General features: G+C 45.0%; 1 protein-coding gene across 1 annotated transcript in view; it reads left to right on the top strand.

Annotated features, from left to right (window-relative positions):
- Positions 1–25,981, top strand: part of LOC142570341 (synaptogenesis protein syg-2-like) — a 125,510-nt gene that overhangs the window by 61,082 nt on the left and 38,447 nt on the right. The window contains exon 4 of the mRNA XM_075678728.1: positions 6,214–6,417. Within this exon, the coding sequence (XP_075534843.1) occupies positions 6,214–6,417 (204 nt within the window). The remainder of the gene's footprint in view (positions 1–6,213; positions 6,418–25,981) is intronic.

Below are 25,981 nucleotides of genomic sequence, written 5' to 3'. Positions count from 1 at the left end.
GAGCGGTTATCGTGGCATCTTCATGGTAGGATACCGTCGTGGCAGTAGACCAGTCGTTGGGTACTTTCCTACCGGCTTACATGTAGGGTCATCGTGAGGTCGCTTATTGTAAAAAAAGAACATCGTCAGTTTTATACCGTATTGATTGAAAGCTGCTGCGGCTTCCCCAAGTCAGTGCGTTTGAAGGAGCTGGAGTAATTCCAGAACATGTGGTCGAAGTATTCCGCTTCGTTCGTTGGTGTTTACATAAATGGTCTTACTCCTTTACCGGAGCAATTTTTCCGGGCTACGTAATTACATGAAATGTAGTGCAAAAGGATAGAAAGTTGGGCGAGTTGGTACGGTAACCTGATCTTGGATTGTAGCGCGAAGTGACACCGACACGGACAGGAGCAGACAGGACGAGCGCTCGTCCTGTCTGCTCCTGTCTGTGTCCCTGTCACTTCGCGCTACAATCCAAGATCATGTAATTACATGAGCTAGTCCGTTTCTCATATGAAAAGTAACTCTTGAATCCCCATGTAGGACCAATATTTGAGTTTCGCTTCCAGTGTTTAAAAAAATGATTTGAATTCTTTTCTGCAGACATCTTGGCGGTTGTGTTAATTTACAAACTAGTTAATGAGAACTTGGAATGTTGCAACGATAATCACTTTGGTGTGCCGTGTGTATATGACAAAGGCTATAGAAAGGTTCCGTATTGAATATTAAACACAACCACAACAGGAATAATATTATTAAAGAAGTAGACTGTCCAAATTACGCTGCTACGCACGCACTTGTGGGGACGTCGAATGATCGTATCGACGCGCAAGATATGAAGCAAGAACTGTTTCACCAGAAGTGAACAGAGCGAGTCCATTCAACTGCATTGAAATGGCCATGTGTATGGACGTCGTTTGAAAGAGGCAGTGGCTAGAAAAGGTCGTCTGGCTTAAAGAATATTTCGCATGTGCAATCTTTTCGTCTCTGTGCACCTAGGCCTAGAGAGCTACTTTACGAATGATGACAGCGGAAAGCATGGCATATTGCATTTTTATCACTCCTAACGGACTTGCGATAGGTTTTCCACTCTATTACCATGCGTTGACCATTGGATACAATTCAAGCAGACAGTTTGGGCAACAGTCAGCGGTATTGCACTGCGATGGCGCCGATGCGACGAAGTTAAGGCAAAAGGATAGCCTGCTTCTCGCTATAGACAACAACGGTCTTCGCTTGGAAAGTGCGTCCTTTCAAGTTATGCTTTTACTATCCTCTTAGATGCATTTTCATACTTCAGAGAAGATAAATGACCGCCGCTCTGTACTTGCCATGCCATGCAGCAGCAGCTATGGCCGACCATGGTTATCAAATATGTAACGTCAGTCGAAGTAAGTGCGTTTGTTCTTTGCGACGCAGTTGTTGGTCGACCTTTTAATTCTGACATTCCCAAAATCAAGAAGAAGGTATTTTTGTAACTGAAGAGGCATTGTTGATATTATTGTAGTTCCATGATTCGTCCGCGTTTAGCGCTAATTATAGTGTCTAACAAAATTTTAAGAAAGGAAAAATGACAAATGAGTTCAGCGGAAGCCCGCAAGGTGGAGGAAAGTACATAAAAAGGAAAAAGCGGCATCCACCCTAACTGTAGCGCGAAGCCAGAAAGGAAACATATACGGGTTTCTCAGAAAGAAAGCCTCACAATTGAAGAAAAATTCGTCCTGGTTGGGGACGCCAACCCGGCACCAACACCTTTCCGGCGCGGTCGCTCTACCATCTAAATTAACCATAATGCTAGCCGATAACAGAGCCAGGGCGAGTTAATCGTCATGTCGAGGCGCTGGAACACTGAATATGGCGAATGAGTTCTGCTGATGCGCACAAGGTGGAGGAAAGTACATAAAAGGGAAAAATTGGGCATCTACCCGAATCGTAGCATGAAGCTACAATGGCTTCCTGCTACAATTCGGGCGGATGACCAATCTTTCCCTTTCAAAAGAAAAATGAATGTTTCCAGCTGTAGTACCTGGATTGAAAATCGTTTTTCTCATTTTTCGTAAACATCTAATTGGGGATTACTGCTGAGAATATCGTTGAAAAAATGTATCTCTAGTTCAACGAACACATGCCTTCAGCAGTTTATTCTCCCCACTCAATGTTATTCTTAGATGAACGACCTACGTGACGTGGGGGTATTATCTAGCCTTTTCCTATGAGATAATTCCTGGCCTCTTCTGTGATCGCCCCGCACATGTTGCTGCACAATACTGTAATTTTCAATAAATTAAATCCCTGAACGGTAACGTGCCATAACCACAATTTGATGAAAAAGGTGCGCCGTCGAAAAGGGTTCCGGATTAATTTTGACCACCTAGAGCTCTTAACGCACACCGAAATCTAAGTTCACGATGCTGTTTGCATTTTGCCTAGATCGAAATGGAGCCACCGTGACCGGGATCAAACGTGCGACCCCACCAGCGCGACCCCATAGCCATTGAGGTATACCGCAGTGGTTAACATTCTAACTGTCCCAGTTTGTTACTTACTGCATCTCGGAATTATCTTCGGGATCCACTTGTGCAGAGAAACGTCTTGAAAAACTCATGAGAAGCAGAATACCATTAATAAACGTATCGTTAAGGTCCTTGTCTTGACAAAAATGGCGTTACATTCTGGGCAACACGCCTTCCGCACGACACAGCTGAAATCACTTGCGCTAGTATCTGCGGACCTTCCGAAAGAAATGGGAGAAAAGCAAACTGCCTGATTCTTAGTGTTCCCCCTCGCATCGTCTCTTGCATGGCTACCCGAGACGACATCAAGTATAAGCTCGATCTCGCATAACGCTGGAGTAAAAGCGGAACTATAGCAAGCTGCGGCGCCTCCAGTGTAGGAGATGCCTGAATAAACAGTGAAAAAAATGTTACAGATGGCCCCCTATTTTCTGCCCAGAACCGTATGGGGGAAAACAAGCGAAGGCATTACGGGCCTCCCACTGCGCGGAGCGAGAAGTTATGATCCACGGAGACGCCGACGAGGTCTCGCAGCCGCCGGCACTGCGCACTCCTCAAGCGGCACAGACTGAGCGGGTGGAAAGCATTGTTTCCAAGCATGCGATTTCTGGCGCTGACGGCTTCGCACGAAGAAGAATGTGCGGGTTTCGCATTTGTCTTGGTTGTTCGCGAAGTGGGAGGAGGGGAAGCCGGGGGAGGGGCGTTGGAGGCGCGCTTGCCGTTCGGAGGATACTGCCTTTCCGCGTTGAAGGGTGGCGCAGAGCAGTGCTTCAGAAACAAAACGCTGCCGCACTCTGGTGCGGCAACCCTGTTATTTTCTTTTCCCCTTTTTTGCCTCAGCTCAACTACTGCCTGTCCGAATGGGCCGCAGATTTGGCCTGTCGCTATATTCGGTATAGGGTTCGCCTGTCAGCCACAATGCGCAGTTTTCAAAAAAAAAAAAAATGCAGCCAAGGGGCAAAAGGAAGAGATAGATCGAGACAGTTATGAGGAGATATGAAGATAGGGCACCGAATATGGCCTCTCCGTTGTCTGGTGGCCGCGTGCTCTGTTGGTTTGGCGCTGCAGTTTTCGATCCATTCCTCCCCTATTTTCCAGGGCTTTATTCGTGCTTGCAAGTGACAGTCCTATTGGAACCAATAACTTTCCGAGCATCTCTACTGCTCGATCCGGCAGCGGCGTGTACTGCTGACGTGGGCTGCATTATAAATGACCGGAACTTTTCTCGGCGAAGCCAGTGTAGTGAATCGCGAATATTGGATTCGCCGCAAGCGTTTTAGGGAACCACGATGTAGTTGGTGCTCGCCCACGCCAAAAGCGGTGGCAGAGGCACCATTCACTGTGGCCGCCTGAGCAATGTTGTTGAAGCAAGCAGCACGCAACGTCCGTAGCTATGGTCTCGGCCGCCTCTTGTTTCACCACGCCTGACTCGTTTATTTTGAGTTAACAGCGTTTGCCCTCTGTGCCAATGTTGGCTGGCGACCTCCAGATTATTTTTCTTTTGTATGTTTTGCCTGTTTCGAGTCAGCTGTGCGCTCTCTTGTGCAGCGAAGCGTGAAAACATTTATTTCCACTCGGAATCGTCCTAAACTCGGAGAAATACAGCTGATTCCATATCAGCTTGTCTTTCTTCTATGAGGCTTTTGGAATGCTTAGTGTTTGGTAGTGCTGAATGGACGCCGCTGTATGACATGGAAAAAGAGGCGAGAACTTTGATGCTGTATCGTAATGTCGGTAAATATCTGTCATGGAGTTTTAAAGCAGCGCAAATAGAAAGCAGTGTAGACAAGCAATCGAATTCTGACTAAATCAAAACACAGAGAAGGAAAACGTAGGGAGCAATCAAAAGCCAAGCTTTTTATATATGAAAAAAGAACTATCTACCAGCCAAATAATATCGGAACAAGATAACTAGTATATCATGAACGGAAGATTTGGCTCAAACAAGACATATACGCCAAGAAACAGATAGAAGCAACAACAGATTGCTAACTCAACTTCACTGTCCACCCGGAGTAACTACGCCAAATTTATTCATTTATCTAGTTTCGTGGTCATTTATTCTTCTACGTTCACGTTCAGGACTGCCACATGAAGTTTACTGAGCGATAACCTTTCGACATGTAAAGGAATGCCATGGAATTGCATCCGTTGAATGAGAGGTGTGCTTTACATTAATTTTTTTATAGTGAACCAACGCTGTCGCGCAGTCTCACTGAAGCACGTGCCCGCATGGCTTTAGTATAGCTCTGCGCAAAGCACCACTTATTCCTATAAAATGCACTGTTAAACTGGTCCTCGGCCACGTCATACTGAATTTGCTTGTCGTCAGGTCCCCGAAGCTAAGCTTGTGCCTTCCTCGAGAACCGCTCTAGTTGACTGAAACTGCCTCCGCCTCTCGAGCCTTCGCCTACGAATTCCCTACCTTTCCATGAAGATCCAGTGGCTCCAAAGCCTTGAACGCTGCTATACAACATAATTGTGTGACCTGTGGCTTGCTGCGGCCTCAATAAAGAGCTATTAGTTTATCAATGGGATAAGTGAAACACCTTCCTACGGCATGTTAAGGTTCGAAGAATCTATGGAATATCTCATCTGACCTTGTCCCTGCATTGAAAACCAACGTCTTCTACGCAGCTTCGTGTTCGATCACCCGGATTCCATATGATTCCTGCTGGCAATTGTACTACGCTGTGGCCACATTCCTCGCAAGCCCGGAAAGCGATACGTGTATTACTGCAGTTCCTAAAGTCAATGAACCTCAGTGAGCAATTGTTGTTTCGACATGAACCTGTGGAAGAAGCGACACCCTGAGTATTTTCTCTCCTTGCTTGGTCTCTTTGTTTTTCATCATCTAGTCCCTTTTCTCTGCCTCGGGTAAAAAACCGAACGTGCGTCTGGTTCACGTCCCTACCTTTCTTTAACGTTTGTCTCTCGCCCCCTTTCGCAATTTGGAGACTGCCGCAAAGTTGCGAAAACTGAGGGACATTTCTCGATCCTCCCACATTACGTCGGAAGGGATTAGTTTGCCTTGAGCGAACCAGTTTGCCAGTTAGTCAGTTCCGATGTCTACGGCAAGCAGTGCCTTCCCTCCCTTAGTAAAATCTTTGTGTATGGAACCACGTGGCAGCCCTCCCTTCTTTTTTTTTATTTTTCAGTCGTCCTTGGTGAAGATGATTCTCATTCACCATGGTAAAACACGCGGGAAGAAAGACATCGATAGAGCGTTTATGCGTTGCCTTCTTTAGCTTTTTTACACCTCGTGCTACAGGAGGACGCTTGCACGTTCGCCTTTCTATTTACGATACCATTCTTTAGTCCCTTGTATTATTTCTACACAGAAAAGAAAGCAGTGAAATATGTAGTATAACTTGTCGCACTCTAGGGACACATGGTAGCACGGGTTTATGCACAAATTAAAGCGAAGAACATTTACCAATGTTCGTTCGTTAAACGATATTTCTTTGTAGGTCTAGCTGCACGTGCTCTGCTGTGAAGTTAAAGTTGCAGCATCTAATAGTAGCAGTAACGTAATGTGAATTTCAGCGGCCGCATACACATAAATGTGGCTTGAAACGACAGCCATATTTTATCGCGACTGCATACAACCCGCCAGTCTATAAAGTGACACAGGAATTTATTTCAGAAAATATTGGCTCTCTAATAACATCAAGTTTACGCAATAAATCACGTTCTGTTTCGCGCACATTTCTCGCAGGCCAACCAGAGCCCGTGGTGACATGGTGGCGTGGCTCGGAGCTCCTGCAGCAAGCGCTGAGCCGCAATTCGGGCGGCCATCCACGTGCCACGCTGTTCCGCCTGCGGCTCACGCGCGCCGACTACCAGGCGCGGCTGACCTGTCGCGCAACCAACAGCAACATTACGCGGCCCGTGGCCACAACCATCGTCGTGAACATGCACTGTAAGTACGCGCTGTTTTAGACTCCACTTGCGCGGCACGTTCACGCGGACGCTGTGACACAATGCCATCGAGCATTGCTGAAACATTTCCTTGTTTTTAGATTGTCTCTCGCCCATAATACCGTGGACATCTTATTACTACAATTCAAACAAGGACACAAGAAACGGAACAGGTTTGTGGAGATATCATATGCTAGTTACGCAGTTTATTTTACTGTAAAAGTGACGGCACGCGGCGCCTCAGACAGCGAGCGACAGAGTAACATGTTTCAGCCCAAACCACAATATTCCAAGATTACTGCTGTGATTTGAACATCGCTCATCAGTTTTCATTTGAGCACAACAGCACTGTTCCCTCCTGGCTGGCGCATCGCAGCAGAATTCGTAAAGAGGCGTAAGTGAAACATCCATTCCCCATGCGTGGAAAGTGCAACTGAGAGACCGAACAGAAGGATTATATTCACAAAGAAGGTTTTAAGCTAAGACAGACACCCATGACGCTGGATATATTACTAGCGAAGGCGGCCTGTGAGTGACCAAGAGCTCTTACAAATAAAGAGCAAGAGCTTTGCGAATTACCCGCCGTGGTTGCTTAGTGGCTATGGTATTCGGCTGCTAAGCACGAGGTCACGGGATCGAATCCCGGCCACGGCGGCCGCATGTCGATGGGGGCGAAATGCGAAAACACCGTGTACTTAGATTTAGGCGCACGTTAAAGAACCCCAGGTGGGATGAGTTTCCGAAGTCACCCACTACGGCGTTCCTCATAATCATAAAGTGGTTCTGGCATGTAAAATCCCAGAATTTAAATTTTTTAGCTTTACGAATTCAGCTCCTCATTACCAGAGGATTAAGAAGGTGGATGAGAGAGCGAAGTAGAAGACAATAATACAGACCTATTACAGAAATGAGTACCAACTGATAGAATATACTTCTCTATATGCCGATACCCATCTGAGTGATGCAAAAAAGTTGTTGCTACGTAAATTATAACATTCGAATTCACGCTTGAACTCACTTGTGTAATATTTCACTGAATTTCATAAAGTAAACCTTAGAACACTACAGACAGAGCACATGCTAACTAAGAATTGCATTTCGTTGCGACGGCGTTACTCCTAGCTTGATAAACATAGAATGTTGGTTGACACATCTTTTATGAATCCACTCGAAAGATTTGCCGAGAAAGAGAATTTTCTCCGATGAACAGAACGACGGTTGAATGTGCATCAGTAGTTAGGAGAGAATATGGAGTGTGTTTTGCAAATGGTATCCTTAGAAACGCCAGAAAAACAGTTCGATTAAATACATTGTCACCAAGGATCGATGTCACATCTCTGCTTCATCCTATGAAACCAATCACGAAAGTACGTGTGATTTGTAAGTGATTTATTCTAATTTTAACATCTTGTGTAGCAAATATTATTTCGCGCCAGCATTTTTTGGTGACATGATGCAACGATGACGGGAGCAGTGGGAGAGAAAGCTGCATTTTACATTGGTTTATCGGCAGGTGTATGAGAGATAATGCGTGAAAACTCAGCACGGTAAAAACAAGGGCAATAATGACGAACGAGGCATCCATTTTCTTTGTCAGTATCTTATCTGCGTTACTATTTCTTTGTTAGCGCAAAGATTACCGCAATGGCCTTTCACTACGTGGACCGCCGTTATGGTAGAAAGAGGTAACACAGTTCACCAAAAGGAAATTAATGATCAATCGAGCACAGGTCGCTACCGAGGAGATAAGAAAGGGAGAAGGAGGAGATCTTAACCAGAAGAGCGACTGGTTGGTTAACCTACTCCGGGTAACGGCAAACCTGGAATAGAAATATGAGAGAGAGAGAGAGAGAGAGAGAGAGAGAGAGAGAGAGAGAGAGAGAGAGAGAGAGAGAGAGAGAGAGAGAAAGTACAGAGGAGGCAAAGAAGCGCATGTAGCTATGGGAGACACCAAATTTCCGTAAGATACTAACGTTACTTTTTCGTTGAACAGTAAGTAAAAAAAATGGAACGCTTGACTACTTAATTGAAAAACTAACCATTCGTTAGACCCAAGTGAAACAAGGATCTTCTTAGAACAATTAAAGTAAAATGCGACACTGATAATATAATTTGTGCTTTTTTGCTTGTTCTCCGACCACTAAGTCTAAAATGTACACTATCAGGGCCCTATATACGACGTTATCTACATGCGTGCGTACATGTAAGGACTGAAGCGCAGCCTTAGCGATCCATATGCCAAGTGCACGTATCTGTGGCTTATTTTTGATACAAACTCAACGCATATAGCCCAACAAATGACGGGAGAGTGAGATGGCGTCGGGGAATGAGCCCATAAAGTAAGTTCTCTGCGTGGATTTATGAACACTAATGCTTTTTCGTCTAGAAAACCGTCATTTCTTGCCGACGCAAAGTTTGCCTTCGTGGCGGGGTACGCAGTGGTGGGAGTCATAAAACTTCAGTAAGATTGCTAGCCCGCTTCCTCCTTTTCTGGCACAGCCAACTTCGGTGCAAGCAAAATTGACTTCGAGCTAAGTATTTGGCGCATAAACTACGTTTATTTCGCCGAATGAATAGCACAACTTACAGCTATTCATATGACGAAGCATATCACGTGACGGCGAAAACGTTCGTCCACTTTGATCATTGAGTTCTTTTCCCAGAGTCGTCCGCATGCATTGCCCTTTTGGGAAAGAAAGTTTCTCGAAGGCAGCCTACTCCATGATTAACGTTGTGCATATCAGAGCGAAGCAAACAAGCAAGGTTGCATAAGAAGAGCAGTGGCGTAGGGAAAAACTTGATATATTAGCTCCCTTGATTAGTTCTCTTGAGATTTCATTTCTTTTATTTATCTGTAAAGAAACAAGCAAAATTTCCTTCCGTGTAGTCTCTTCTTTCTTTTCTGGCAGCCGCTTTTCTTATTATCGTTCTGCCTTTAAAAGAAGGACGGTGCTGATTTGCGCACGAAACAGTTGTTATTTGCTAAAGAAAAGACAGAGAAGGAATACGGCATGGGGCAACTTGCTCGACGAACGAGTTAATAGGATTGAGTAAATCCCGAAGTCACCAATGGGACTGCCATGGCCGAATATACGTAATTATTTTTCATCAAAAGGATGGTCGCGAGGCATGTCGGAACGCCAATGGTGAAGTCATCCCAGACAGTAGAACTTCGCGGCTACTTTAAGCTCCGAAACGACCCATTTCTTTAACTTACGCTTAGATTGAATGGCACGGTAAATTTCGCTATGAGTGTGAAGGCATTAGTTTGAATCGAGACCAAAGACAGTAGTGGCACTGCACGGCAATGTCGCTGACGGAGCCGACGTGGAGATTAATGACCGTCAGGGTACTCTTAAAATGTTCGGCTTGTCGTTGCTTTAGCATCATTTTTTCTACTTTCTTTTCTTCGTGTTTTTCTTTTCGTCTCATGGAAGTTTAAGCTCGCCTTGTCGCACATTATAGCAGTCGTTGACGCGTCCCAAATGGGCCCACAAATTTCCTTCTTGCTTGAACGTCGTTAAAAAGAATTGACTAACTGTAAATACAGTATGTGTCCAATAGCACGCATTCGCCACTGCTACAACTTGAAAAAGTAAAGCCCTAGTACCAACAACAGATCTGTCTTTAGGAAAGTGTGCACTTTGTCAAGGGTATCAATAGTCAAAGCTCCCTGCTGATTGCTATATTGCGTAATCTCAGGTAGGAAAAAAAAACGCATTTGATTTCGTAAAAGCCGAATTGCATTCCTGCAAACTGAAGTGGCGTGGGTTTATGCAATATTGGGGTAAAAGCGTACTTTGTTTTTGTCTTACTTAAAGCCAATAAGTAATTATTTTTGAAATTCTACTGCAATGTCATTGTAGGCTTCACTCGCTTTTCCCCTTTAAATTGTAAGGTAAATGTTACCCCAATTACTGTCTTCATCAGATTTAACCCTTTAATGTATACTACAAACGTATAACGCAAACGTATGCGTGTAGAACAACCTCTTGGCGAATCTTGCATCCCATAGATCTTAGGTTCACTTAAACTGGCCTGCGTATCTTTTTCTTTCTTGTGATTTATTTTCTTCAAAAGTAACTAATGTTGTGCATCGTGATATAGACAATATAAACAGACATAAGGTGCCTCATAAAGGTGCCCTGCACTGTCGGCCCCATTCTTGACAATCTTGTGCAGATATTTTTTTCAAGAAGTTTTAAATTTAGCCTACATTGTACTGGAATAACGGTTTACATGCTCCTTGTATATTACAGCGAAATTTCGCATGCCAGCACTTCTTAGCTATACTAGTTGCAGCCAAACTAGCTGCAACCCAGAAATGAGCACTTTCTCTTAGTTTCGCCCTATCTGTCAGATGCGGCTGCACACCAATCCTTCCCAGCACCCCTGGCCCATATCGAATCTTCTTGTTTCCTTCCCACGAGTTGTGTGTGTGTGGTTGCCTCATTTGCGCCCGGCCTTTTCTAGCAAGCCTGCTGCCGTCACAATCCTGGCCCTTGGCCAGATTTTCGGCTGCAGCAGCAGGGTTCCGTTAAAGCTCAGCATTCAATCTGGACGCGGAGCCCTTGCCCCTCTAATGACGATCGGTGTACCCGTGCCTCTAATGGATCCCTTGCCACCTTTTACACGCCTGAGATTGTCGGATGGGCGCGGAACTCATAAACGTAGCCTGCTAGCGAACATAGCTCTCCATGATGCGTGCAGGTGAGGAGCACGAATTACTGAAAGGGAGGAAGCATGCCTCACAGGGCAGAGAGCAGCTCTGGGGAAGGGGTTAGATGTAACACATTGAGGGCTCCAATTCGAGCGGAGGCTCGGGTGGTTCACCTCTTTCATCTGCTGGTTGAGGACGGCGGAGAGACTGAGAGAGAAATGGGGGTTAACGAGGAAGTGGCCTCCACAAAGGCGGTGACAATTGTTTTGAAACTAATTTCGCCAGCTCTACTCGGAGGACGCGATGAAGAGAGGGCTGCGAACATAGCCAGGAAAGCGGCGGGAACGATCAGGGCATGAAAGTGATGGCGTGGAAAACTTTAGGTAGGGATTGCCGTTCGCGTTACGTCTGCTCGCCTTTATAGTAGTGTTGAGCCACAGGCGTTTTCGTAGCTATTGGTTATCGAAGGTAGGAATGCGTGTCTGTTGGTACGCGTACTTTGACTGACCCCAGACGTGTGTCAGAACGGGCACGTGACGAGTCTTTTTTATTTGTGTGTGTGTGCGTGCGTGCGTGCATGCGTGTGTATGTTTGTGTGCGCATGTGTATGTGTAAGTGTGTTCGTGTGGGTGTGTGCGCGTTTGTGCAGGACGAGGTTTGGCGCAATGAAGATGATGGCATGAAAGCGGCATGAAGATAATGCGATGACAACGAGTGTGTGATGACCACGGCGTAACGACTATTCTATCACGAAGAGTGACACGATAGGGTGATGACGATGGCTTGATGACAACGGCATGATGACAGTCAGATTGCTAAGCGGGCGGAACGTAGATACAATGACCACGATGACGTCGCAACGACGGTACGACCGCCAGTGCCTCACGACTCTATGGCGAGAATGGCATGGCGAAGATGGCATGATGATGATGGGATGACAAAGCTAAAATAATGGTGACGCAACGACCGCACAACGACCAGAACGGCATCCTGACTTCAAACACACAATTAGTGACCCAATCTTTTAGACAACTTCGGCCACTTTGTTGACGTACAAGGCATGACGACGACGGTATAACGGGTGTCAGATGACAAAGTTGGAATGGGATCGAATCACGACGGCATCACGACTACATAGTGCGTCAAGCTAGAAGACAAGTTGAGCCACTGTGTTGGCTAAGAGGACGGGCGGATGGACGGACGGACGGACGGACGGACGGACGGACGGATGGATGGATGGATGGATGGATGGATGGATGGATGGATGGATGGATGGATATGGATGGATGGATGGATGGATGCGGCGATCGACATTGCCAGCTTGCTTGCTTGCTTGCTCCTCACTTGTGGCGCTTACGCACTACGGGAGATTGGTCAAGAACACGGCAGTTAAAGGTTAACAGTTAAAGGGAAAGGGAAAATCCTAAACAGAAAATTAAATCAGGGGGAATTATAACCGTTCATGTTCATTCAGAAATAGATTTACTTGGCAGATATAGAAATAAGTATTTGTAAGGTATACACAAGAAATATTGCGTTCTTTGTTAGGTGGTCTTGTAGTAACTTCAAAGACACAATCAGTGATTTAATTATCTGTCCAATTATTGATTTCGAAAATTAACATGATAACCTTCTTTTGTCACCGCGATAGTTGCAAATGGCCACGCAGATGTTCCTGTGACTAAAGCCAAAAAAAGAAGCCCCGAAGGCGAGGATATTTTGAGTAGTTAAAGAAATACGCAATTTTCGGCATAATGATTTTAATTTGTTCCTCTGATTTCTATATAGATGGCATGCTATCAGAAAGTGACCAATGTTTTCGGGTTCCTGGCTGGCATGACATCGAGGAGACGGTGCCAGACCGGACCTGTATAGGTAAATATTTAAGGGTGGGATGTGGCATCGTAATTTTATTTTGGAGATTTGTAATTTACGTGTGGGACACCATTTATTGTCCTATGAAAAGGACAAATGATAAAAATCCGTAGTTGGAATTTTCAGTTTTGTAGAGCTTTGGAAAAAAGAAAGTTTCTAATCCTAGCCGCAGTGGCATAAGCCGAAGTAGGCATAACGTAGATAGCCGGTCCATCAAGAGACATCCGCGCAAGTGTGTATGCTATTTCATTTAAGAATATACCATGATGGCCTGGATCCCATATCAAACGCACCAGGCTTAGGTTTGGGGGGATTAATGATTTAAATATATTGGCTACAGTAGTTTCTGAAGATGAAGTGAGTGATATGCATACCGACAGTGAATGAGCCGCTGTAACATCACCAGCCTGGTAATGAACAAAAGAGGAAGACGAGGTTAGAAGGAAGAACGTGTCAATAAATGGGTCAATAATGTCAATAAATCTCCAGCCAAAGCGTTCTTCTCAGTCGCCTGGCCCCTGGGCGGTGTGATCAAGTATAGGGCGGCGGTATTATACTGTTAGTTTCGCATTTTCGTTGTTCTTTTGACTTGTATATTGTTTGTCGTGTATACCTCATGTCTCTTTCTTTTCCCGGTCAAGGGCATTCCCCTTGGCTAGCTTCTATCCTCGCCCGAGAGTGGCCGATAGACACATTTTTACGCAGTGGCGTCAATAATGTCCCTACGGCCCTAGTTCCTACTAATGGGGGAGCCCTACAGATAAAGAACCCGAAAAGTATTCAGGTGGAGCTTCGGAAGGCCACTGAGTTCCATAAATTTGGTCGCGGTGGTATTCTGTGCTGTTCGTCAGAACAGGAGTGCGTTGGAGACCTCCTCAACTGTTCCGAGTTTGCATCGAATCCGGTGAGCTTGTTTATTCCAGCACACCTTGCTTGCTGGAAAGGCTTAGTTCGCGGGGCACACGCGGTCCTCGACCCCTCAGAAGTATTAGACGTGTTTTCAGTCACGGGTGCTGTTTCTCTATACCGATGTAGCCGAATTATTGAGAACAAGAAGTCACCTACGGAATCGGCGATTGTTACACTCGCGGGAACAGTCCGCCCGTCTGAAATCGAGGCATGGCCGCTTATATATACAGGGCGTCCCACGTAATTTCAGCCAAGCATTTAAAAATGAAACGCCCATCGCAAGCGAATTGAACCGAACGCAGACTATTCGCAATAGTCTATAGTAAATCAGACAATGTTTTGTTGTCCCCATAACTCACTAATTAAGTTTAATGACCTAAGTTTTTAATTATTGTCTTAAGACCCCAAATATGAGAGCCAGGTTTGTAGAGCACCTTCAGAAACCAACGATCGAATAATAATAATAATATTTGGGGTTTTACGTGCCAAAACCACTTTCTGATTATGAGGCACGCCGTAGTGGAGGACTCCGGAAATTTTGACCACCTGGGGTTCTTTAACGTGCACCTAAATCTAAGCACACGGGTGTTTTCGCATTTCGCCCCCATCGAAATGCGGCCACCGTGGCCGGGATTCGATCCCGCGACCTTGTGCTCAGCAGCCCAACACCATAGCCACTGAGCAACCAAGGCGGGTGCCAACGATCGAGTTGTTTCCTTTACGATACATCTCACGTAGTCCCTTTTTCCAGGTTGCAAAGAAATCCTGCGAAATATGAAAAAAAAAGAGAAACATGTCACGGAGCGCTTGCGCAGTGGTATTGTGCTGCTGTCAAGCGTGCGTTCGGTGAACAAGGTACAGAAAAATTTTTTTTTTGTTTGCAGAACGAAGTAGGTAAATCATCACTGATACCACCTCCAGCCTGTCAGCTTCTCGGTTTTTGCTGGAATAAACCGTGGTGTCTTTCTCGGCATATGGAAGTTACATACACCAGACTACACTCTCGCTTCCCGCCATTGAATTTCTATTTACATAGAGCTGGTCTGACGATGTCCCCTCTATGCCACAACTGCATAGAAACTGAATCAATACTTTTTGTCATGCAGACGATATTCACGCCAGAGCAAGATATAACTGGATGCGTAACTCTGCAAAATTGGATTGTGGTTAAGTATAGCAGTATCATTACATTTTGAAGCCTCGACACTAGGCTATAGTCACAGAAACGTTTGTTTTGCTGTATTCAATTTTTTAACCGAAACAGAACGGTTGCCCTACTAATTGTGATTTTTTTGTTCTAGATATCAAATCTGCATTCATTTCACCGAAATTTCTCTCTCTAAATTCTTTATTAGCATTAATTTCAGCTTCATTGTACCCTATTTTAACATTCACCTTTAAGTTAGTCTAACTGCTCACTCGTATACTAGTCTAGTTATTGCATCATCTCCTTTTCTTCGTACTACTTTTACTTTGCGTTTATCGTCTTCAAATAAGAATTTCCCTTAGGTACCTGCGGCCGCCAGATTTTCGGCCTATCTCGCATAGTGAGTGGGAGCCATGACAGAGGCTCATCATAATGATAATCATCATCATCAAATGTGTTCTACCTACAGTACCCTAGTGAAATCTTTACGTTGGCGTCGCGGTAAAAACATGAACCTGTGGAGAAGAAGATGAACGTCGCGTTCAACGAGGAACAAACTACCATCGAAGGCTACCAAGCAAGTGACGAACAACATGTCGGGCTACTGGAGGACGTTACCACGTCTGTATGGAACGTTCCAAGTGCCTCTGGATTTACGGCTGACGACCCCGTCACTAAAGGTACAGTTCCTGCCGGCAATAAACAAGACCAATCTGAAATTTATTTTAAAGGACTCATCTGAACTCGTGAAACTCAGCCGTCTGTAACGCCGCCAAACAGGGACATAACTATTACGAATGCATTGCTTGACCATCAGAAATGCCAGATTAAGCAACAGCAGCAGCTGGTATATCTTCCTGATAGGCTATCAAGATCTGGAAGCAAGAGATCACATCCTTTCTTAAAACCGATGTTATTTGATGAAAATTCGACTGGTGTACATGCCTGGCTTCAGTTTTATCAGCACGCGTGCTTCAGGAACCAATGGTTGACTGACGAGGATCGCATACAGAACATGCTGGTATTTCCGTGTGGCAACGCGCAGAAATGGTAGAACGTTCGGTTAAGTTTATAGTTGAATAAATCGTGGAACGAATGGAAGGACAGTTTCTCTCGAGGATTCAAAAAGAATCGCGTGGAATTTTGGAATAACGCTATATTCCACATACAAAAAGCAACGAACATTCAAGAATATGTGTTGCAAAAGTAGAATTTAATTTGTAAAACCCAGCCAAAACTTCCAGAATCGTCTGTTATCGAGCTCATTGTACAGGGTATGACAAGAGAGTGTCAGAAACAAGTTCTAGCTAGGTCACTAAGCACAATGGACCAACGGCTTCAATCAATGGCTTACGTTATGACTCCAGATTTTAATGTGTCATCAAAAAAGACAAAGGTCACAACCCTAGACCAAGTGACAAATACACTGCAGGCTCGGTACTTCATAACCAGCCATACCTCCAATGGTCAGAGCATCACATAATCTCACCAATGTGCTGAAGAAATGGCGCTCCTTGAATGAGGCGTTCTGGCGGTGCGATGCTTGTAAACAACCGAACCATGTCAGCATTGATTGACACTGGTGCTTCCGTGAGCCTAGTTAATGAAACTAGTGGACTCAACCAGCATCATTTCCGGGAAGCTTATTCGTGTGTGTAGCTACTATGGTTCATCTAGGGTTTACCATAAATGGACAACAGCAGATCTTGAGTTCCAAGGTCGGACATTTAACGTGGAAGTGCTTGTCGTATGAGTGGTGAACTTCGCCTTCGAAGGAACAAGAAGGTTTGCGACGTTTGTCACACCGTTCAACATCTACGAGTATAATCGGTTACCACTTGCCTGGAAGAATTCTGGGTCGTGGTTCCAAAAGATAATGAACGAAACAGTGAGCAAATTCATTGGAAAACTTTACAGTGTATATGTATATGATGTCATTGTCTACTCTAGGACAAAGGAAAACCACGAGGAGCATTTGTGTGAAGTACTTCAGGCACTAAGCACTGCACGACGTCAGATTAACATGAAGAAAATTTAGTTTTTTTGCAATAGGGTGGCCTTCCTCGGAAGGGTGTTTGACGGTAAAATGAAAAGCACCAAGCAAGAAAGTGTTCAATGCACCAAGAAAATGGCGAAACCGTATGATATTCATTCCCTCCGGCTGTTTTGGGGACTGGCGGGCCATTTCCGTGCAATCATAAGAGACTGCGCCAGAAAGACAAAATCTCTCACCACACTGGTCGAAAAGGGCGTGCCATTTCCGTGGTCAGAATAATGTGAGAATAGTTACACCGAGCCTGTACGCATAATTTCGTCGGAGCCTGTATTACTGCTCCCCTACTTCAAGCTGCCCTTTTATGTCTATACCAACGCATCTCATTATGAAGTAGCTGTCATACTCTACCAGTGTGATGCTTCAAAACACCGAGGAATGGGACTGAGCGTAATAGGTTACTGCGCTTTCACTTTTGCGAAGAAACAAGAAAATTATGCAACAACGGAGAAGGAGGCACTGGCGGTGGTGTTAGCCTTGAGTTACTTTGGAAGCTACTCGGAAGGAAACCACTTCAAGTTGTTCACAGACAACCAGGGGTTTATGTACCCGTTAAAGCTATCGCAGTGGAAGGGCAGAATAACAGGGTGCGTTAGCGAAAGACAATTTAGCTTTGACGTCATACATCGGATGAAAAGAAACGCCAAGATGCGGATGCGCTATCTCGATTCCACGTGCCGGATGAAACCCCAACTATAGACATGTAAACCTATTACAGTTTTCGGAGGTACAAAGGAGATGGAAGTAAAGAAAGGCAAATTGTTCTTTTCGGAGACCAAAGTCTCGACAGTCCTGAAGTTTTACCACACAAGTCCAGAGTTAGGAGGGCATGGCGAATTTTGGAAGACATTCCACAAAATATCGCAGTGTTTCACTCGGAAAAACATTGAAAGAAGAAATCATAAATACTGTAAAAACTAGTCATCAGCGTCAGCTCGTTAAGCCAAGTAGAAGTCTAGATAAGCGGGATGGTCTTGCCAGAGTATTCCGATATTCCTTTCGAGATTGTTTGTCTTAATTGTGCTGAAATCAAAAATAACGGGCAGGGAGCTAGGACCACGCAAGCATTCCTTGTCACCGAAGATGAGTGCACGCGTTTGGCCGCCGCCAAAGCTGGAAAGAAGGACGCAAATTGTGTGATATCATTGCTGCAACAAGAATTCTTCAAGAACGTGCGAATCGTTGTCGCTGACAATGGCCCAGCCTATAAAAGCGACAAACTGTGACTTTGGGCTGAGAAAAGAAATATCACCCTTCGTTTCCCAACACCTTACCATCTGCAAGCGAATTCTCTTGCAGATCTGATAAGTAACTTGAAGATGTACATACGATTATATCCCGAACTCTAAGGCGGCTGGAAATGCGCCTTAAAAGGAGCCGTTGCGCATCACAACAGATCATATACAGCCGGCCTGGGATCCAGCCCACATTTTGCGGCATTTCGCACGGGCTCATGAATGCCATCGCAACAAAAAGTGGGCTTAATGAAAGAAGTTGGTGTAAAGGACCATCCCAAAACTTCTCATCAGCGACAAAAGGCGCAGTGCATGCAGTCTATAGACAAGGACACTCAACTATGGGCCGCCTAGCAGGCCCGGGGTGCGCTCGAATAGCACAAGCCTCACGACACACCACAAACGGGCCGAACTAGGGTAGTGCAGAGTAGGGCATAACCACAGGTCGATGCTTGGCCTGCGTCGCGACGCATTAAACCATTGGTTGCCGGCATTTAAAAAAGTTTTTCCTATCCTATCCTATATAAAGCGACAATGAAAACGAATTTTGAGCGCAGACTCTGCACAAAAATCCCGGAGATGGAAGCAGATTTATGGATTCTGGTCCAAAAGGGACTTGATTCCAAAACTCCCTTTACAGGACTTTACTATGTCATCAGTACAGCGAGGCAGCAAAGATTTCTTCAGACAATATACTGCCAAGGACCTATTAAAAAAGTTGAAACGGCTTCACCGAATGTGCTGCCATATCCTCGTGGGAGTCAAGGGAGCCGATTGATAGTGTGTGGCGATCCACATCAACAAGCGTGGTAATGAAGAAGAGAGGTTAAACCTTAACAATATATATATATATATATATAGATAGATAGATAGATAGATAGATAGATAGATAGATAGATAGATAGATAGATAGATAGATAGATAGATAGATAGATAGATAGATAGATAGATAGATAGATAGATAGATAGATAGATAGATAGATAGATAGATAGATAGCCAGGCAGGCTCAAAACGTCTGACGTGGCGAAATAATACTCATCACAATAATGATTCCAGTGAAACAAGAAAGACTGCTGAGCGGCATGTCGAAATTCAGATAGATCATGTTCAGGAGAATGAAAATTTACTCGCAATCGCGGCCCTACGAAAGTGGACGTCCAGGGAAGCTGTTAAATACCCCCATTACAACTATTGAGGGGAATATCAAATGATTCATTTTGTTAGAGTACTGGCAATAATGCTGTTCTAGAGCAATGATAGTAATGGGCGTAATGATAATTTTGACAGCATGTCGCTGCTCATATCGGTGCTGCAACAACATTGAAATAAGTTGCTAGGCTGGTTATTTAAGTCACTCCCGATGTCACGAGCTGCCGTCACCCCTGCAGCCTGCCCAACTGTAATCCTCACTGGAAAACGTATGCGGGGAATGCTACGTGCTTCCCATTGTTATCAGGACCACCTTATCATCAAATATGCGGTTCGAATGCTTGTTTTGAGCTTGTTTTTTATTGAAACGTGTACTGTGTTGTATGTTGTATGCGTGATCCCCAACAATGTATGCACCAATCTTTTCCCTCTGCTGAGTCTTAGTAGCGTCTGCCTTACGGAGGTATGACCATTGCTCGGCCATGCACTGCTTCCTGGATAGGCCCACATTGTTTTCTATCGGCGCTCCGTCAAGAAGAAATCCCGGGATCGTAGCCGTAGGCAGCTTCGCGGTAAAAATAAAGTGAAAGAAAAGATTGCCGTGCATGTGTTACTAAATATAACGGGCAAAATCCAATATAGCTTCAACAAACCGGACTTGCGCGCAAGCAATGCTAATGCATAAAACGGTAATGAAGGAATAGGAAATTACACATAAGAACACTAGAAGATAATAAAAAAATTATATAAAATCAGCATCAGGTAAACTACCACTGGGGAACGGACTGAGCGTATCAGCCTGTATAATAATTCTGGATGCATATTAATTTCTATGTTTATAACAGAGTTTTGTTCCTGTTCCTTTCTTAAGCTCCTTTGGGGCTCTATGGCGTAAAACTATTCCAATGTGCTTTAATTCCAATCTCGTGACGTCAAATTTGCGTAACCACCGGCGCAAGCATCAGGCGGTGACCAGCAGCGTTGCCTCAACAGCTCAATCAAGCGCCCTCTTAGTTTATAGGAGGTTACTTCTCTTTGCTTTCAAAACGAATAACACTGCCTAGATTAAGCAGTTTTTCGTTTGCCGATGGCTGCCAGGAGGCCAGAAGCAGAAAGTTTCGATGGGGCCGAGCGGGCGCACTGAAACTAGAGAACGGAATGAAGAGGGTGGTGCGGGGGTCTGCGATTTATCCGCTTTCCCTTACTTAGCTTGCAGCGGCTGGTCGAAAATAGCGGCAGCGTGCAACGGAAGGTTAAGAATGCCGTTAAAAGGGAATCTCAAAAAAGGAGAGTCGGCAGAGCGAGGTCATAAACCGCAGAAAGTTTTATTATACGCAAATAAACCCAAGCTCTCTCGCAGGTGCGAGTAGACAGTGGCTGAGAGATCGGCAGCAGCCATCTTTTATTCCTTTCGAAACGGGGAAGCCCGGGGCTATTCAGAAAAAAGTTCCGTTTTGATCAGTATATTAATGCATCTTTAACGTGTACACGTTATTTTGCCGCGGTGAGTTTTCGTGGTTTTGCGGCGTCGCGTGACAGGTATGTGCAATGGCTGCAGCCTGAAAGCTTTGGACCAATAGCCGTGGGTAATGGCGAAAAGGCGTCCAATAAGAAATAGCTATTTTTCTTTTGTTCGGTCTAATCATGCATAATCAGTGTATACACCCCATATCAGATGGGGAGCTATCGAAGTCGTCATCATGTCACCTGACAGACCGGAGAAGTGAGGGTGGTCCAAAAACGTTTTCGATCAATCGCGGAGGGCTGGTTGCAGAATTTGAATACAAAAGTTTGGAGTAGCCTTGCGTTATAGCACTCCTGTTCTTGTTTCTGCCTTGTATCTTATACCTTCAGACTATCGTGAGGTTGTCCGTCGTTGTCGGTCAGTCGCAGAAACAGAGCACTTCAATACAAAAACTTCGTTTAAAAGGCCTTTGTTCAAGATATTGTCCTTGTAGTCCAATGCTCGGCTGTTGAAGAACCGACGTATACTTGTAAACGAGTGGATTCATCGTTCATCGCCTGATCTCTTCGCGTTTGTTTCCGCCTTTTGGGGCAAATAAATGCAGTGTATCCCACTTCATTCGTTAGCGGCCCTGGAATGAACTCCTAAATGCACGCAGTAATATATCTTAAAGAAACTATAATTTTCTAGAAATTTTTAAAATCACTATATTTTGGAATGTCTGTTGTCACTACAGAAGCCTAGAGCATAGCACGTCCAGTGTGCTCGAGGGAAGCATGTACTGTAATTGCAGCTGACCGCTTTAGGTCAGCTGTACTTACGGGAATGTATAAGAACAAGTTATGAATATTTATTATTATTTCCTTGTGGGTCTCTTGCAAGAGTCAGTTATCAAACTACAGAATGCTTAATGTGAGATAAAGTTGCCACGCGGCACTATTCCCAATATTGTTGGGGGCCCTCTAACAATATTGTTGGATCCAGGAGGGTGTCTAATGTGCATTGTCCTATTCAAGAAATTCTGCAGTAAGCTTCGAAGTTTTAAGTTTACATTTTCAGCTACAAGAAGCAGTAGCGCTAGGAAACCATTTTTTTTGTCATCAAGCTTTAAACGGATCGCAGAAAGGGAAAGTTGTTGAAACGATTGTGTCGCATTTCCACAAATGCGTTCGTACGAGTTCTTGAAAAGCAATGCTCGTTTAGTTGTGACATAGTTGCTTGTCGCGTGTAAAATGAACCAACAACCCCTGCCTTGCCAAGATGATTGCTCTACCGTCTGACCTGACCAGTGGGCTGGGAGTTCACGAAACACGAGCTAAAAATTGTCATCTCCGAGCGGTGGAAGCCAAAAGAATGTGGAATAGACTTCAAGAGAAATGTGCCTAGTGGAACTAGATTTGTGAAGCAATATTGCCATTTGTTTCACATTCACCTGTTAGGGAAAAAGTTTGAGGCAAGATTTACGTGGCAACCTATTTCACGTGTACTTCGCAATATCTTCTGTTATGAAGTTGCTGGTGACAAGCGGAGTATGCAGAAAATAAGCGAGGCCCTGTAAGACCAGCGATGCTCTACAGTTGGGTGGAATGGAGCCTAATAGTGTTTTTGAACTTTCCGAGCAAATAAATTTACGTTCGGCGACGGTTATGCGATTCCCAGCTTCGGTTACATTTAGTTAGCCTTTTGAAGTGCCCGATAACTGGCTTATGGACATCTTGGTGCTCATACGGGCGGCTAACAATTGGCCCAGTCTTTGCCAAGCTTCTTTTAAGCGAAGGAACTGTAGATATGCAGACCTGCGGCGAAGTATGGTCTGGGATGGGTTGGATGAAGTAGCCAAAAACACACAAAACAACTGTCCCTTTTCAAAGCCACCACAGAAAAGGCGCATGAAAATTTATGTAATATGATGGAATAAAATGGAAGTGCATGGTTCATTATTACGTTTCTTTTTCTTCGAATAACTGGATGACATTACCTAAAATTCAGGAACTAGCTCGGGGGCAAACACTATGGTTCTCTACTTTCCAGCGTTTTTGGTAACGGGAGATTTTGCTCACCAAGGATCTCTGCGAAGGGAAAACACCAAAAGAAAAAAGAACTGACGACTACGTTCTTGAGAGACTGCTTTGGAAATCGATCACCGCTGCTTTTCCTCAGGGATCCCAAGAGTTCCGAATGGGGTCTTGGGAAGAAATGCAGTTCGAATTGCCGTCGGGTTACAATTAGATTTTGGGCTGCTTCAAGAAATACAGTCGCGGCTTTTTCGCAGCAAGAAACTGGTAAAGAAGGCGACTACGAAAATCGTCTCAGCGCAAGTTTCAGTGTAATGTTGCTCACGGAGAGGGATATACTTTTTGTGCGAGAAGACAATTCTGCTGCTCACCGGAGTGCAAACACGGCGCCCTTTGCATTACAAACACTTAAGGCGATGTTCATGTCCTCGTATAAGAGATGAAGAAGTTGAAACGGAGGCTACATGCCGTTAGTGCTCGCAAACTTTGTCGGACGTCTGAGCAACTCGTCTGTCTCCGCAGCTTTCGAATGCGTACCTTTCTACGTTGGCTTCTGAGAAAGCACCATTTCGATGCGAACGCACTCCGCGCGACTTGTCTGATTTTGGTGATCATTTCTTTATTTTTAATATTATTGCTCTGATACAAGCTACGAACTGGCTCGAGGAACTTGGCCGTCTCGTGGGATATCCGAAGGTCGCAGCGTGCGCTCTTCTCACGAATGCTTAAAACGTCATAGCACTATTTGCACCCTTCTTCAAATAATCGTCTGGATTATATCTGTTCCTTTATTTCTCTCGTTTGCCATATAATTGTGCGATGCCGCACGACACTGCACATATCCATGTATGATTGTGGGTATACTTCAGCGCAAGTGGATAGGTGACCCAGAGCTGAATATCATAACAGCTGTATGCCACGGAGACTTGCAACAAAAAAAATGCAGCAGATCCAACGAGCTGGAATCTATATACAGCGAAGCTTCATCTGAGTGCACCCGCCGTGATTGCTTAGTGGCTATGGTGTTGGGCTGCGAAGCACGAGGTGGCGGGATAGAATCCCGGCCATGGCAGCCGCATTTGGATGGGGGCGAAATACGAAGACACCCGTGTATTTAGATTTAGGTGCACCTTAAAGAACCCCAGTTGGTCTAAATTTCTGGAGTCCCCCACTACGGCGTACCTGATAATCAGATCGTAGTTTTGGCACGTAAAACCCCATAATTATTTTGTCTGAGTGTACATGCTAGTAAAAAGACGAGTTTTTTTTTTATTGAACGTCTGCACAAAGTGACACGGAAAGCTTTATTGAGGCATTGTAGACAGGCTAATTCAGTGGCACTACCGCTGCTGCGGATGCGTGCAGACGAGCTTTTGGGTTCCTTTTTCTTTAACGCCACCACCGCTGCCGCCGCGCATGCGTAGGGGCGAGTGTAATTTGATCATGGTGCAAAGAACCCAACGGGGATGTCGCGCGCGTCCTCCGCTGTGATTGGTTGGCTTATTCGGATAGAGAACAGCCACACAGCACCCACACTAGCGAAACAAAAACCCAGTGAGATTCGCAAAAAAAGCTTCGGTTTCACAACACTGCTGCGAAAGATGAGAGCACGTGCCGAAACACGTCGCTAGAACGCGCACACGTTGCCGAAATTGTGCGTTTATCTGGTATATTTTGCGCATCATTCGCCATTCAATGCGAAATAATTCTTTCAACAATACAGAAGGAACAAGGACGCCAGTAGAGACGAAGAATATCCGAGGTGACCGAAGAGCGGACGCAAAGGAAGACGAGTGTCACTTCACCGGTGGAAGTAAAATAGACCAGTCTAAAGGGAGGGGAGAGGGCGCTGGCAGACTTGATGGCAAGACATCGCCTCGCTTTTACGCGTCCTCGGAAAAAAGATTATGCGTTTCTTTCACCGCAGCGCCAAAGATATATTCTCGCCGCTGCCGCCACCACCACGTAGCGGTGTACTTAATGTCTGAATGGCGTGTCGTAAAAGCGGTCGTTGCGAGAAGCTTTCTTGGTCCCGGCGTCAACGTATCTGCAGACCAACGCACGGATGCTCTCTCGCTGTGGGCGCAGCAGCGTGCTCGACGAGAGAGACGACGCTGCTTGACAATATGACGACGCTCTTTGAGATCTACAGGCAGGCGCGTTTCTCTGGACACGAAGATGGGATGGGATGCTGTCGTGTAGCACACGAACTACGCTCGCTACATGTGCATAAGACATCTGGCGGTGGCCTGAGCTTTACACGGTCTTTTTTATTACTGACATATAGAAATGCTGTTCACAGTGAACAGGCGCACCTTAGCGCGAATCTTATGCGCTAGCGTCAGCGTGTGCTTTCAGCAACATCACGCGCGACGTATGTTGCAAAAGCAGTGGCACCAGAGCGAAGGCTATAATTTCTATGTAGCAGTTGTTTGCTATAACAAAACCTAAAGTAGTATCATTTCTTTTTCTTCTGATCTCTTGACCGTATTGCTTAACGAAGGTATGAAGGAACAAAACTATAATTGAAAGTGCCTCGTTTGTGTTGCAGTATAGTTTTGCACGCATGCCGTCATTTTACTGTGTATTTTGAAATCTGACAAATAGCTGTAATAATAATTTTAAAGAGTAACGTCCCGAAACTGCACAGTAGATTATGTGGAACTTGGTAGTTGGAGGCTCTAGATTAGTTTTAAACACCTGGTATGCGGTAACGTGCACTCAGCGCACTACACGAGCACAAGCATTTTTGCATTCCACCCCCATCGGAATGCGGCCACCAATTCCGGAGTTGAACTTGTAATCTCTTGGGCACCAGGGCAACGCTAAAGCGGCTGAGCTATTTGGAGGTGCTTGGAAAGGCTGCTGCGGATCATAGCAGCTGCGGCCACTAGGAGACGCTATAATTTGTAAATGTGCTATCTCATCCTAACTTTTTGTCGTTTTAAATGCGCAAACTGGAGTTGCCTGTCCATTCACCTTCAAGAAAGCTAGAAAGCGTCCACGCCTCGGACACATTCCGAGTCTCTTTCATAAGTTTTTGTTCTAAAGCACGT

Source organism: Dermacentor variabilis, chromosome 2, assembly GCF_050947875.1.
Source record: "Dermacentor variabilis isolate Ectoservices chromosome 2, ASM5094787v1, whole genome shotgun sequence".
Taxonomy (NCBI): domain Eukaryota; kingdom Metazoa; phylum Arthropoda; class Arachnida; order Ixodida; family Ixodidae; genus Dermacentor; species Dermacentor variabilis.
The sequence above is the reverse complement of the archived record's forward strand: the minus strand, read 5'-3'. Positions and strand labels throughout refer to the sequence as shown.